Source organism: Zonotrichia leucophrys, chromosome 4 (genome assembly GCF_028769735.1).
Source record: "Zonotrichia leucophrys gambelii isolate GWCS_2022_RI chromosome 4, RI_Zleu_2.0, whole genome shotgun sequence".
In the NCBI taxonomy this organism is placed as follows: Eukaryota; Metazoa; Chordata; class Aves; order Passeriformes; family Passerellidae; genus Zonotrichia; species Zonotrichia leucophrys.
Window position 1 is genome coordinate 42,616,866 of NC_088173.1, and position 16,245 is coordinate 42,633,110.

Here is a 16,245-nt window from a genome sequence, read left to right on the forward strand (position 1 = left end):
TTCTAATGCAATCAGTACTAGAGAGTAAGGCATGGCAAAAGGAACACTTTAGTTTGACACCTTCTGGTTCAAAAAATGGGATTACAGTTGTCTTTCAAATCTGGTATTTATATTTACTTGCACAGATCCATAGAACTTAGCAATGAAAGAGAAAGGCAGTGTTCAAAACAGCCTGATTTAGGCAACTGAAAATGAGGAAAAGTATCAGTTCTATTTTCAGTATGCTTACTCTAGGACTCCTCTAATTATTTTTGGGTTTTTTTTAATTAAGAAGCCTGTATTTGAGCACTAGACATAAGATCAAATAGAAATAAATAAGAATGTAAAGAGTAACTTCAGCAATTTCTTTCAGTATTTTTCAAGTTCAGTTTTGGGTAACTGGCATGCTTCCTTTTAACATCATCTTAGAGCTGCTTAAGGCATTGAGGGAGGTCAAATTAACCTAAATTCATAATGGGTTTGCATCAAAACTCCCACATGGAGCTACTGAGCATACATAAAACAGAACTTTCTCTCCCCTCACGTCTGCCTCCGCATGGCCTTCATTTCACAAGATCCTTCAGGTTTCCTTCATAAATACCATTCCCCCTTCTCTCCATTCAACCTACCTTGCATTCCAGGTTTCTCCTGCTCTTTAAGAGAGGAGAAAATGAGACAAACAAACAGAAAAGGCTTTACTTTTGCAGGTAGATCCCAACAGCTTGCTGCCTGTCTCCCACAGACAACACACAAATGACACTGCCAGTATTCCAAAACTGGAATTTGACAAATAGTCTGGAGAGACTTCACTGAGCTGTTTTGACTTGCAGTTATGAAAGAATAATACCAAAGTAGTACATTTTAAAAAGTAACTATGTGTGACCATCAAACCTATCCGAATGGGGCTACAGCAGGGACATAAAGTGACGCATGAAATCGTGCCATTTCCATAACCCAACATTCATGCTGTATTTTTCCTACCTAGCAAAAATAACCAAACCGAAGCTTTATAGAGTTTTCACTTATTCCTATGGCATCATGCTTATCCAAGATTAATTCAAACCCTCCTATGGTCTACCATAACTGAAGCAAGCAACCATAGGTGCTCTGAAACAGAATTTAAATATTCTGACAGTGAGGCTGACTGCAAAGTTCAAAAAAGTTATTCCACAAGGGATTAGGCCCACACTATTCCAAAGACTTCTAGAAAAGTGCAACAAACCCGTGTAAACTTAGAACACATTTCTTCAGCTTCTTTAATGGAGTTTGCTTTCAACATATATTTTGCACATTTGGAGTTGATAAATCTGTCTGCTGTGTCCAAAGCCTGAGCTTCATCCATCCACCTTGCAGCTTCTTTAATATTTCCAGCATGCTATAAAGACAGAAATTTGAGTTGATTGAGTAATTGTAAAACACGCATGTTTTATCTACTCACTGCTTGATATAAATAGGTTTTTCTTTAGACTTTTAAATATCTTTCCTCATTATGGAATTACTGGTCTTTTAGCACTGAATGTTTTTCCTGAAAATGCTTAAAGAATCAGTTTGGATAATCCCATTCTGACACAGTATCATAGTGCACCCTGAGAAACTGTTTTAAGCAGCTACAAAAACAGGGGGTAGGAACAAATGAAAGACTCAATTTAATTTATCAGTGTGATTTTTAAACTAAGAATTCACATTTCTCCTTTACTGAGTTAGAAACCTACATAGTGGCTTTTTCATATGCAGCAGAAAACCCCATCTCAAACAGCTTAACAATACCCTTACCTAGAAACTCACTACAATTCCTAACAAACAAATCACCTTTGGTCACTAAGAATAAAGCCAAACTTACCTTATAAATTTTTGCCTTCACAAGGAAGAGTTCTATCAAAGTGGGAGTACTTTCTATAGCAGCATTTATATATTCTAGAGCCAGGGATGGCAGTCCAATTTTATCATAATGCTGAGCCAAGTAATACTGGACCCAGAGTAAAGTGGTTGGAGGTTCTTCTTTACCATCATCTGGCAGGAGCAAAATGGAGAGGGGTTGTTTGTTGAGTTTATTACTAAAACAACATACCAGAAGTAAAATGCTCTAAGCACAGCCACTGAAATTAATTCTGTCTCTATCAGACCTAGGAGAGCTTTCAAACTACTGGCTTTAGGTACGGTACGTACATGAGCTTTTAAGTCCATCCAAGACCTAGGTATATCCTTCTCCTTCTGTGGTTTTAAGGAAAAGGCAGTTGGGGGTCAAAAGCAGGTGCACTCTGTTCCAACTATTTGCTTAGGGCAGTCAGATATGCAAAACCTCCAGGAACACAAAACACAGTCCACAACAAAAGCTCCAAAACTACACTTTTCCTTGAAGATTGTACTATCAGTATATTGCCTTTTGTTTGGCATTTCTGTAGTAACAGATTTGACACAGCTGCCAAACCTCAGTTTTCTGCACAGTGATAAACTCAAATCTTGAAAATAGCATACTTGAACTCAAGTCTGCAAAGACACGACTAAATTCACGGATCCAGGAAAAAAGTTTAGAGCAAGTGACTACATTTTGAATAGAGACTTTCTATTTGACAGCTAAGGTTCTGCATTAGGGGAAAAACAAAAACCCCACATCCCCTTTGTTTCTTCACTCCCATTTCCCCACCTCTGAATGGAAACACAGTGCTTACAACCAGGCACTACTTCCATGAAGCCCAACAGTCTCAGCACTCACCATTTGGGTTAAATAACCTGCAGCTTCTTAGAGAGGTTTCATAACCTATCACGAGCTCTTCTATGATTGCCACCTACATGTATGTACAAGACGAGACACAGGAAAAATAATCTGTAGGCCACATAGTATTTTATTTTAACTTGAGCTACTTGGTGTTACCCAAACTAGTTATTTTGGTAAGAAAACTCTGCAATATCCTGAATTACATTACTTCTGAGAATGTACTCAATCTCACTTTATTTTTAACCAGGCCTCCCTTGGTGAACACTTACACAGCTTAAAATTACTAAATTTTAAGTTTTTTACATTTACCAACTTGGCACACGTATGCCCACATACATACTACTTTCTTCTCTCCACTGTATCAGGTCATGTAAAGCAGCGCTCATGGAGAGAACACTGAAGAAAAATGGTTTCCTTCATCTCTTCAATACACTACAGTTATGAGGTAGAACACAAAAACTGGTTAGAACACTTACCTTCTCTTTGTCTTTATATAATGACCTCAAAGTGTTGAAGACTGGTGGGCAACCTTTGCTGAAGTTCATCCTTAAGAACTTGTCCAGACATTCCTTGAACTTTTCACCTTGAGAGGAAAAAGACCTGTTGATTTTGTTTTACCAGACATTACTCATCAATTGCAGGTTGTTTATACCTTTACATCAGAATCTAAGAAACACAAGTGTTGATCACTACCTGCTCAGCAAAATATGCACTTACCAGACAAAAAGTTTAATGGTAATCTTCTTGGAACTAGTCCCCTTGGGTATTTAGTCCAGGCCTCCTCATAGATCTTTAGTCTCTCCATCATATTAGCTGGAAAAGAATTTTACAGTTTACTTTCCCCTTCCATTCAGGCAAGAAGGAAAAGGGGAAAGTGATTTATACCTGACTAAAAAAGGAATCAGAATATATAACAACTATAATATAATATATATAATGGCTTCCTAAAGAACAGAATTTCCTCCTTATTCTTATTAAAAATAATGAATTGAATGACTCCAAGGTACACAGTATCTGCTAATTCCTCTTCCACCACTAGAATACTAACTGCTTATCTCTCATCTTAAAAACAGCCCCTGCTTTATTGCTGTCTAAAACCTTCAAAGAAGGTCATTCAGTTTTATCAGCTACAACATAACATTAAGATAACAGAAGCAGTAAAGGAAAAATTCAAAATTAAAACTGTCATCTAAGAAATAATTCTATTCTTTCAACCACACACAAAGAGTATTGCAATTTTATGATTCTATGATTTTGGATAAGACAGGGTAACAACAATGCAAGAGATATTTCCTGTCTTTCTTAAGAAACCCCAACATTATGACTGTATGTACACACGTGGACTAAAAAGCAAAATTTAAATGGGGACTTTTAAAATAATAGTTTTAGTATTTAAAGCAATACAAGCTTTTCATACACATAGTAATTTTAAATATATAGAAAAAGCTTATTTACTACAAGATATCAAATGATTACCTGGCTTAAGTGCCTTTTCTAAGCCTTTGTAATAAGCCCAGTTTTCAGGATTTCTTTCTTGCAGTCCCTTGTAGACATCAACTGCTTCTTCAAGTCTGCCAAGCTGAAGCAGGAGTTCTCCTGTGTGAAGAACAAGATGGTTTAAATTGTAAAAGCAGTGTAACATTTATCTCTCTACACTAAAAGACTGGATAATCCTTAGCTCCATCTGGATTCTAATTTCATAGAAAAAATAAGCACTACATATAGCATTACAAACTAGCTGACAGATATGATTTTACTTTGACAATAGCTGCAGGTAAAGTAAGATTTTACAACTTGGCCCATAATTCCTGAAATGTACTTGAAAATTTAATGCAAAATGCCTCACTTACTGAAGTTTTTTTCCTCACTTACTGAAGTGATTGCCTTCTGCAGTAAAAACTGCACTTAAAGTAACCAATTAAAAGCAGCACATGGTATTTGATGTATACAGCATCTTGAAAACCAAACAAACTGCAGAGCTGCAAGTAAGAGAATGGTTCTTCAATCTGGTATTTCATGAAACTAACTTCAGTGTTTTTAATCAAGCCATTGATTAGATGGATGAATTTTCAAGATTATGCCAACAAGTTTCCTTTTCACAATACTTCAATACAAATTAAAATTGATAAAGTAAAGATTAGCTCTAACAATTGTATAAGCATCTTTGTTAATGCTGGAACTGCAACAGGAGTAGATTTCCTGTTTCACAATGGAAAACTATTTAACAAAGCTTTGCTATTGGCAAATGTTAGGCATGAACAGATTACACACCAGAGGTGAACAATACAAGTCTAGACTAAAGCAAGATTTTTTAAACCCAGTTTAAAAGAGGAAAATGCAAATTCACCTTTCTTCTTCCCAATGTCACACAATTAACATGCAATTTTGTCAAGAGATGCTGCTTTACACAGTTAGAGTAACTTGAGGACTACACACAGAATCTAGTGCCCAGGAAAATGTTCACTCACTGAGAATGACAGAATTGGGAAAATAAACCTTAAATTCTTTCTCTGAGGTGAAAGTTAATTTTTTTCCTATCTAAGACCAGCAAATATCAGCACAAGTTTGAGTGTTTTTCTGCTGTACTTCATCCTGTACATTCAGAGGCTTTTGCATGTGTGCTTAAAATTTGCACACACTCATTTATTACAATAGAGAATACACAGCAGCCAAGCCAGTCCAAACAACACAATGGGAGCTGTGCCCAAAAAATTAATCACTTGTACCCTGCTGAAAGCACACAGCCTGCAAAGAGTATTTCCATCCTTTTGTCTGGTAACTTCCTAAGGAGGTTTTGTGTTTTGGTCTCAGGTTTATTGTTAATGAAGTCCTATTTGCAAAACTTATTTTCATCCTACACTTTGGACCTTCAAACACTAAGAATGTCATATAATACATCAATCAAGAACATAAAGTATGTCAAAAGATCCTTCAGATAAAAAAATAAAGTCAAAATAAACTCCACTCCTACCCCCAAAAGTCTCACCATTGTGTTTCAAAAATGATCTGTGATATTGTAGTCTCTACATCCATCTCCTTTCATATGCAAACCAAGTAAGATATTCAGCTACCGTGGAGAGTCATCTGCAATCAATTTCCTTGAGGAAACACCACACCTACCATTACTGTCACTGCTCAATTCCTAGGTTCCTTTGCAAGACAGTGAGATTACTATTACCAGAAATAAGAACTTGCTACACCATCTACATGAACAAACCAGGGTAAAAGGATTTCTTCTCTTTAAGCAATCACCTAAACAGATTCCAGTGTGAGCCGAGAGCAAGCAGCACCTTCAATAGATGGGCAGTTTCAGAGACTGTACAAGCATCAAGCAGAAAAGGAAGAGAGCATGCTTTAAGGAAGTGCACCTGTTAAGAGAGCTGCTAGAGTGAACTTGTATCACTCTGCAATTCCATGTGTGGAATATAAGCTACAATACTGTACTGATCTCTTACAGTATTATACACCAGGCTTTTCATAGTACAACAGAAGCTCCCCCAGCCTCACTGAAGAGTCAATTTCTACATGCTGCAAGGGTGACTGGGGACATTTAAAAGCCTTCTGCTGTACCAAAGATGATTCTTCCTTTGCAGCACGTGCTATCCTTGTCAGGGCCACTATCAAAGCTGTAACAGCACAGGGTACACTCACACAGACCTTCAGCACATCAGTTTAGGATCTCCTGTCTGAAACATCTGGCTGCTTAAAAGTTTCAAAACCTCACTGATGAGTTACCAGCTTGGGACCTGAGCATGACAGGGACTGAATAAGCTGTGAGACAAGCAGTCCTACATAACATCAAAATTAAATAAATTAAGCTAAAAACAAATCTGAGTTCCAAAAGATGGGAAAACCTGACAGTACAGACATCCCACTGTATGCTATGTGTTTAAATGTATCTTCAGAAAGTGATTACCTTTAGTTTCTTCAACAGCCAGTTTATCACAGATCTGCTTTTCATAGGTACAAAGATGCTCCAAGGCTTCTTTAAAAAGCCCTGCTTCCCGGAGGACTTGGTTTTGATAGAGCAGCAGCTCACTGTACTCATAGTCCACTTTGTCAGGTGATGTCTACACAGGAAAGCCAGACACAGGACACAGATCAGCCTTCTAACTCTAAACTTTGGGATCAAATTTATTTGACTAAACAAAGTTTAGTCATGCATGAAGTTCTCATCATGAAAGGAATGTTTTATTTTTGGCTTCCGCAGCACTCCATATAGCAATTTCATGTTCTCCTCTTACCTGCTGTGTCTTCCTAAATTCCTCTAAAATTTTTGCTGCCATTTCATAGTCTTCCAGCAAATGGTAAGCGATGGCATAACCGATCCATGATGCTCGCTGTGCAGGTCGGAGCTGAAGCAACTGGTATCTTGTTTCCTGCAAAAAAGGAGCTGCTAATTTTACTCTGATACTCTGCAGAATCCCTTAGGCAAGATCCTGTCTTCAATATTCTAGTATTTGAGAAGTCACTGAGAAATAGTTTTGTACATGCATTTTATTAACCAGAGAAAGAATAAACTCTGAATTGCAATGGTGCTCGCTGAATAAAAAAGTAAGCCTTCACAAAATAACATGTCCAACCAAATCCTGATGAGTCAGACTAATTTTGTTAATGCATGACACACATGCTTTTCCTGTCTAACCACTTATGAACAGAACATAATTAAGGATACTTGGTTTGAATTGCAGGAACATTTACCAGTGTTTCACATTAACCTTGAAAGTACATATGTATTTAAATAATTGGAAGTGTTCTTAGGCAACACAGGTCACGCAAACACATCCCTGTTCTTTGGCAAGAGGATAATCACAGCTGGAAAAGACAACAGATTTGCTTGGTATCACGCAATTTTAATGCTACAACTTGTTTTGTTATAGACTGCTGAAAGGCATTTTCAAATAACTTAAAGGAAAAAAGTTACTTCCCATTGAGAAATGTCTAAACTGTCAAAAATAGGGATTAACAAAGAACCAAATCCAGTTACAGCTGTTTTAATAGAATGGTGATCACTCAAAATATTTTCATGTGGAGGCTGGAATTTAAAGGAAAGGAAAAAAAAAAACAATCAAAACACAATCTAATTCCCAGTTTTGAGAGCAAATTCACATTTCTTCAGAGAGCAGCATATGATTAGCCATGAACTACTGACTTCTAAGCATCCTAACATTTAATCCTTAATGCATTTGGCAACCATGTGTTACTTGTATGTTTAGAGATTACAAAATTTGCATTCACATTTATCCAGAAGCCAAGAAAATAGAAATTTGCAAACACATTTTGCAAATGTGCATTTTGGCACCTACACTAAGTTCTAGCTATCTTGTATTGGCAAAAGCGGAACCAAATTTCTAAATGAAAAAAATTACTATGAAAAAATCAGTGATTAAGAATTGTCCTGACTGAGGAATAAGTCCTCTAAGGGCCTGTGCTAGCTCATGGCTCCACACAACTCTGAGCACAGAATTTTCTCCTGGCTATAACTAATGTTACCATAACTTGAAAAGGAAGTATTACATGAAGAGACCAACTAATCTGTTTTAAATAACACAACTTTAGAGGTGCAAGGGAAACCTAAAAAGATGAAAACCTGACAAAAAAATTGAGCAGTCACTCACTAATGCCCAAGCTGGCAAGGAACCAAATATGATCTTTCAAGCAGCACACTGCTTTTTCAGTTATTACCTACTGCTAAGAGAAAACAGGGGGCTTGTGATATAAAGGCGGAGGGATATATAGTACAAAGTTACTAAAAATACAAGCTCCTTTGCCTGAATAAAAGTCAAGTTCTGAACACATTGCCCCTTACCTACAGGAATCCTCTCAAGAAAAGAACAAGACTGGAGATTGCCTACAGCTGGGTTATACAGCACCAAAAAAAAAACCTCCACAAGGCAAACAATTCTGCACGGAGCTGAAAAATGCATAATTTAATTTGCCATTAAATCTTTGTATTTTGTAGAAATTGCCCAGTAGCACATCTGCTTTTACTTTATGAAGTGAAAGAGCGGCGTATAGTTTTAACCCTCTGGACCTAACTATTTTTTCTTAAAGTGTCATTAATCAATCTGCCCCCTTTGCTGCAGTTCCCCAGATGATCATTAAATGCAGCATGCATACTCACCCTGTACCCTTCAAGATCCCTCATTTGAATCTGTAGCAGAGAAAGGTCTCTCAGGATTTGAAGATTGTCTTTGTCCCATTTCAGTGCATTTCTGTAGCATTTGATAGCTTCATCATACTTCTTGTCTGACCTCTGAAGAAGGCCATAGACGTGCCAACCTGGAAAACTCTATTAAGGCTTCCTCTGAATTTGAACAGGGACAAATGAGCGCTCCAACAGGGCAGGGACAGAACAGCTGGCAACAAGCTCTCAAGCTGTTTTGTAAATGGACAGGAAAAGTACAATTCCTTTTGTCAGGACTTTGCCAGTTATATGTATACGATCTGTACAATATGCTGTAAATGTTACTTTTCACACACTGGGGGAGGAAATAAAGTAACAGGATCTCTGAAAACACTCTTAGGCTTACTCAAACCCAATTTTAGACAGCTGAAGTGCTGATACTTCCTGAACTCTAAGTGTATGAGCATTCTTTTAACAATGTAATGGCAACCACTCATGCTTCCAAAGCAAATCACATGCTTAAATGCCCACCATGGGTTTACAGTTGCAGATTAATGATAAAAAACACACACTTCATGCCAGAAAAATATGTAAGCTAACTGGGAGTGTAAGGACTGCAAAGCATTTGCCCTTTGGAGAGCTTAGACAAAACATTTATTGGAAATTGAAAATTCTGCACTTCCAATCTGAAGTTAAAACTGGCTTTTATTGCTATTCTATGAATGAAGCATACGCAGAAATGAAGCTTTTCAATTTTTCATTTGACCAGCAAAAGCCCTGTTTCACAAAGGATACAGACATGACTCTTCAGGTCATTCCTCAGGCCTCTGCGCACAAGTTCATAAGCCTCCTCTTTCTTCCCAAGACAGTTCAGTGTCAGTCCTTTCATTGCCAAGGTTTCTAAGAAAGAAAAAGATTAAGTTATTTAATTTTTTATTCATTTCATGGGTGATTCAGTTATTCATTTTCATGGGTTTTAAGCTCCATATAGCAGCCCTAAACATAGTATACATGCAAATTTAGATTCGGTTCTCACTATCAAGAATTCATTCTTTTCTCACATGGAAAACTCTACTGTCAGATTATTCACTTAAGTATATCATACACAGCAATAAACCTTTTATATTACTTCCATGAAAAGATGAAGGAATGCTTTATTTTAAATCTGTCTGTTCTACAAGCTTCTGGAGATTTTTTTATTCACAACTCTGATATTTATTCACAACTCTGATATTTCTACACATCTACCCATACCAAAGTAGTTGGAAAAAACCCACAAAGCCATTTCTGAACAGTGCAAAGAGACTTTCACTAAGTGGCAAGAGCTGACTAAAAATACAGTGAAGGAATAAATACCTTTTTCTTTTTTTAAAATACAACTATTCCTTCAGAAAAGTAGCATCCCACAGCTGACAGAATACTGAACAATATTCAGCCTCTTCCTTTTGTTTGTCACTTTTATGTGAGTGAATATCAATTTCCCATGAAAAGTGATTTTATTAATGCATACTTGTATTAAGAAACTTGCTCCATGAATCTTAGACTTGAATGATAAAGAATGGGAAGCTCTGACTACTGGTAAGATCAGTCTTTAAAATGACAAATCTTACCAACAGTAAGTGCTTAATACACGTTCCTGGATGCTCTTACTGCTTTATGGGCAAAAAGTTAACAGTGAAGGGTTAAAAAATTAAAATAATTACTGTAAAGTACAGTGAAAAAGAGAGCACATGCCATTTGAACACTTACCTCCATGTTCTGCAAACTTGGGATTGGAAAGGATCTGTTTACAGAACTTCAGCCCATTTCTATACTGCTTATGTTCATAACACCTCTGTTGAAAAACAAAAGAAGTTTTTTCAAAAAATTTATGGAGTGGAAGTGTTCATGCATGCCTGAAATGAAGCATCAGTACAGATACAGATTTTAGAAAATGTACTCATATTTTAATGAATCCTGTTTATTGAGCTTCTTGTGTTTAAAAATTCTTTCCATTGACAGGAAAAAAAAAAGATGTTAGCAACACCATGAGTTTAAATGTAGAAGTGAAGACATTATCATACAGCAGAATCTCAAGACACCACAGGAAGCTCAAGTGCCTGAAGAGATTCAACCCTCCCTCAACACAAAAGGTAAGCACTGAACCCACTCTGGCCAATTATCCCGAACAGAGACCCACGAGACAACCTCCAACAAGCACACGAGCTGGAAAGACAAAAATCACTGGAACTTGGCTTAAACTACCTCTGACAGCAACCTCTCAGGATGAGTTTGATTACAACATGTATCTCATACACCCAGACTTTCAAAACTGGTATATAGTAACATTATCTTGCCATACTGGAAATTTAAACATTCCTCTACTGTTTTCTTAGTCCAACTGTTTTGGCTGAGCCTCATTCATTATGCAAGGTGACCACAATGCACTGCAGCACACAGCATGACCTTTTGAAACTAGTTTTAGTATTTTATTTATCTAAATATACTTCTTCTGCTCATATTTAAATAGAAGGCAGAAGAAATAACATTACAAACACCAATTCATAGATTTTAGGTCACTTCAGCAAATGCTTGGAACCTCTTACATTTAATGTTTCTGTAATGAAATAAACATTTAAGAGCCCAGGAGTACAGGACCACACACTGACTGAGCAACCGCCCAAATCTTATTAATCCTGTTATTAATTACAAAGTCATTCATAACAGGATCTCACTGACTCTGGTTGATTCATTCTGGTGGCAGGATGGTGGACAGGGGTGTAAAAATTGGGTACAGCTCAGTTTTCAGGTCCTTCTAAATAAGTTGTTGCTCAGGATTCCATCTTTCCTCACACTGCTCCAAAGTAATTATCCAAGAGCATTCATAAGCACATATGGACACCATGTGTCCTCAAACCACTCTCAACAAAAATATTTAGGAAAGGCAGACCCAAGAGGTCTTCCCTTCAAGCAGACAGTTCTAAAAATAAAACTGTAAAGAGTTACATGAATGTTAGGGGAAATGCTTAAAAAAGAAAATGGCATATTTACAACTTCTGTGTTTTATGCTGCTCTTCATAATGAAAGACGATGTTTAGTGTCTGGTTTTCTCTTGGAAATACCAACAATAAATTTCAAAGCTATAAAAAATGGCAGAACGCTAAGTGCATGTATTATTTTCTAGCAATAAAGTCATACAGGTGAAATAATGACTGAAGACCAAGATGCATCACTCACCACCCATCCTGCTCCCCCTACACTGTCGCCCTTAGGAGAAAGGGAATTGCTCACATGGAAACAGAAGGAGCAGGAAGAGCCCAGAGAGAGCAAGCCAGATGAGGCTTGCTCAAAGAGGAGCAGATCAATAAAAGAATTAGATGGTTTGAGCTTGAGCAGACCTTCAAAGGCCATCTAGTTCCACCCACCCCCATGGGCAGAAACACCCTACACCACCTTGTTCAAAGCCCCATCCAGCCCTGACTTTGAACACTTCCAAAAGACAACTCCCTCTGTTCACCAAGGACAGGAGAAGTCAGCACTGCAAAAGAACATTTGAAGGGTTAGGTAAGAGAAAATCTGTACAGGCAACTTTTTTTTTTTTTTTTCTATTAAACCTGACTGGGTATTACTTACACCTTCCAGTCATTATCAGCTTTCAAGCAGCTGGCTGAGTCACTATAATCAGCCAACTAGTCAAAGCTGACAGACTTTCTCTTTTTTTTTTTTTTAATTGAAACCATCAGTCATAAATGTTACAGGCAGGCCTCCTCCCTGAAAAGCAGAGCCCCCACCCAGGTAGTTGTGAAAAGCAGCAGAACCTGTCACAGAAGTGGGGCAGCCACAGGAACTGAAGAAGGTGTCTGCAGCAACCAAGGCACTGACACAAGCAGATGGGGCACTCTGGATTTCTGCAGTCTGGCTTTGAGCACAGCTTGCTCAGATGCTGGCTATGAACGTGACATCTTATCACTAAGTGGTTCCATTTAATGTATTCTAACAACCAGGCTCCCACCTTGAAGCTTAAGCAAAGTCATATGGGATACATGCTAAAGACAGGAAATATCTGCACATAAAGTTTTCTAGGGTGATACAGAGCTTACAATGCAAGGTAGTTTGGAACAGAGCAAAGTCACTGACAATTGTAACAAATTCTTCCTTTAGGCTTCATGGAGGAAAGATTTACAAGTTTATATATACTTACATCTCATAACTCAGAAACCACTTGGATAGGGCCAACAAATTATCAGGAAACAATCTGGATATACTTTTATCTCCAGAATATAGCTCTGTATATAGACATGGCTGTGTATACTCCCCAGTGAAGCAACAAAGGCCTCCTTTGACAAGTCAGTTCTAGATCAAGACAAGTTGGAATGATTTCCTGTATACAATTTCACCAAGTTTTCTCGTTAATACTTTCAAGGTTATTTCATTCTGTTAATGCAAACACTTCAAACTGCGTTTTTTTATGAGTTTCCTTATTCTGTGTATGTGTTCTGTGAGCATACTGTATGCTTTGACAATGGAAGGAAAGAAGCAAATGAAATTGAGGTCACATTTAGCTCTTCAAAAAAGAAGAGACTGTTTCCTCATAGTGGGTCCAACAGCACATTGAGATTCCCCTGCCTGAGCTGTGCACATACTTAACTCATCCTCCAGAGAGATTATGGACTAGCAAACTCAAATTAAGGTGGGAATGAGACACAAGGAAGCCAGGATAGAAGCACATGCAACCACGGCTGGTACAAACATCAGTGAACCCATAGTTTCAAGGAACAGACAATTCAAACAAAAAATCTTTTAACAAAAAGGAGACAGCAAATAAACACACAGCCTGGGAAAGAAGATCCTTAAGCAAGTAAGCGGCTTCCGACTGAAAGAAGAAAAAAGAACAAGCAATTAAATTTTAAAAAGAGAAAAAATCACAGAAGCAGGAATGGTGACATGTCAAGTATTCTTGGGACATAAAGATACAGGCTTCCTGGAAACAGGAATTTTATTCATCTGGGTAGCTTGTTTCCTCCCAGATGAACAGCTTGTAGCAGTCATTGCCAGAGCTCCAGCCCCTGCTTCAGGACAGATGTTCTGCAGAAGTGACACATTTCTCTGTCCCAGAGATGGCCAGAGGAGCACAGCTGCCTGCACTAAACTAAATTCCTGCACATATAAACTTCAAAGCCAGCAGGGCCAGTGTGCTTGTGATGCCTGACAGACAAGGGCTGCAGCTACAACTTGTGACATCATGCAATGAGAAAACATGAAAGCTAAACTTTAAAAGAGTAAGGTTAAGAAGGCTTCAGAAGAACAGAATCTGACTCTACATCAGTACTGAATCTATTACACATTTCCTGCCTTTCAAAGCTTTTAGTTTAATAAGTTACCAGATCTTTTAAGACATCTAACAAACTTATGTATACATGCTGTGGCCAGAATTAAAACCTATTCTAAACACACCAAGGTTCTTTTTATATCCCTTAACTAATTTTCTATCTTTATAGGAAGGAAATAACACCTGCTTTTATACAATTGCACAAAGAATTAGTAAGATGAGGCAGGCAAAGTCTGATTCCTTCGAAATCATGCAAGGCTATAGGAGGTAGGCTATAGGAGGTAAGTTACATTGCTTCCCCCACCAAGTATTTATTCAATGGATCAGAATGCACAGCAATTACTAGATGGCCCATATTCTCTACAATTCCAAGTCTGAGGTGGCAGGAAGGCTTTATTCTGATGTTCTCTAAACTGCATTAAGGCATCAGTGCAGACTCAGTCTCTGGCCAGCAGATGCCTTACACGCACACGGCTCACTGTGCCAAATGTGAATAAATTCCTCCCCGTTCCCTCTTTGGTGGCTGCCATGAAGGAAGGTGAAGAGACTCCTACTATTCACAGCTTATCTACATCAAGTCACAGCCCATGGCTACATGGAGTTTGTTCCTCCCTTGCTCCAGCTTTCCATTTTTGAATCTTCTCCCATCTACTCTCTAAACCCTGCTGCCAAACCTACAGGCAGTGAACACTGACATGGATTCTTGAACAAGGTAACCACAAGGTTGTTATACAAGGGCCCTGCTACTGATTACAGTAGCACTAAGAGCTGCTTACAAGCAGAAATTACTTCCATCCAAACTTAATTCAGCACTGTTTTCTTTATATACAGTATAAGCAAATACATTGTGACCAGAGCATTTTAGAGATTTTATATTTTTGAAATTTACACGACTAGGCTCTGTAACTGTTTACTACTGTGTTAGGTTAACACAATCTGGCTTTTAGTGGTGGCAGAGGAAGCCACAGAGGCTTCTGGAAAAAAAAGGGTCCTTGAAACTTCTACTATGCCCAGCAGAGCCAATTCCTAAAGGCTCTGATGACTGAACACCAATTCTCCCTCGAGTTGGAGAAAAGGAAAAGGTGAAAACACCTTTTTAAGTTTTATTACTGTTTTGCCCGTGAAATGCTTCTTTCCAATCCTTACCTCAGCTCATGAGCTCCTTTATAATTGTTCTTTCCCCCTCCTCTGCTCAACTATACCAAAGAATGAGTGACTCATTCGATTTTTTGTGGGTGCACTGGCATTTGGCCAGCATCAAACCCACGACAGCTACCTATAAGCCAGCAGTGTATTTTACCTCCCAAGTAATTCTTCCCTCTCAAACTAGACATTTTAATGGTCAAATACATGTACTTCCAACACACGATATTAGTCAAGTGAAGGATTCTGACAAGCAGATATGTCCCTCAGGGGACACAGCACACAGCAGACTGGACTCTGACATTTATACATGAAATATTTTGCACATATTCACACCAAGGAGTGCAAATCCTTTTATCGCAAAGCAGTCTTCACATCCTCCAAACATTTAAAAACTAAGGTAAATTATTTAACAGCCATCCAGACTTAAACGTGCTATTTATAAGAAATTTTATACAAACTACACTGCAGACTGAAGTGTGTTGTACGTTGAGTAACACCAAGAGTTAAGATCAGCTCAACATCAGGTGTTACCATAAGCCTGATCTGAAGCTTCACAGTGAATCTACACTGCCACAAAGTACCACTCAACCTACACAAAGAATCACCTCAATCACAACACAAAGCAGAAAACTCCCTTTCAAGCAGGTACACTTGAGAGTCAATACACAGGTACAACCCAGCTGATTCAAGAGTGTTTTAAAACTAATTTGCAGCAGTAAAAGAAAACAAAAACACTCACAGGAGTCTATGCAGCCTGGATTTTGCAGCTGATTAAACAGGTGCGAAGCACACCCAGAAGTGTTTCATGAGCAAGATGAAGGCAGTCACAGAAAACCAACATAAAGGAGAAACCACCTTTGTCATCTCACCTGCAAGCATGCAAGACTAGAGGTTTTCCCTCTAGAGTAATTATCAAAGACAAGAAGGTATCATCTATTCCCCAAGCTCACAAGTGGGAGCACTGGGGCA

The 16,245-nt window shown here is 38.1% G+C and overlaps 1 protein-coding gene across 1 annotated transcript in view; it reads right to left on the reverse strand.

The window, feature by feature from the left end:
* The window catches only part of NAA15 (N-alpha-acetyltransferase 15, NatA auxiliary subunit), a 35,069-nt gene that overhangs the window by 10,868 nt on the left and 7,956 nt on the right, over positions 1–16,245 (reverse strand). The window contains exons 2-12 of the mRNA XM_064711351.1: positions 10,572–10,656; positions 9,618–9,722; positions 8,820–8,977; positions 6,940–7,074; positions 6,612–6,765; positions 4,172–4,291; positions 3,413–3,508; positions 3,172–3,278; positions 2,693–2,765; positions 1,820–1,989; positions 1,202–1,354 (exon numbers count right to left, since the gene is read on the reverse strand). Of these exons, the coding sequence (XP_064567421.1) occupies positions 1,202–1,354; positions 1,820–1,989; positions 2,693–2,765; positions 3,172–3,278; positions 3,413–3,508; positions 4,172–4,291; positions 6,612–6,765; positions 6,940–7,074; positions 8,820–8,977; positions 9,618–9,722; positions 10,572–10,656 (1,356 nt within the window). The remainder of the gene's footprint in view (positions 1–1,201; positions 1,355–1,819; positions 1,990–2,692; positions 2,766–3,171; positions 3,279–3,412; positions 3,509–4,171; positions 4,292–6,611; positions 6,766–6,939; positions 7,075–8,819; positions 8,978–9,617; positions 9,723–10,571; positions 10,657–16,245) is intronic.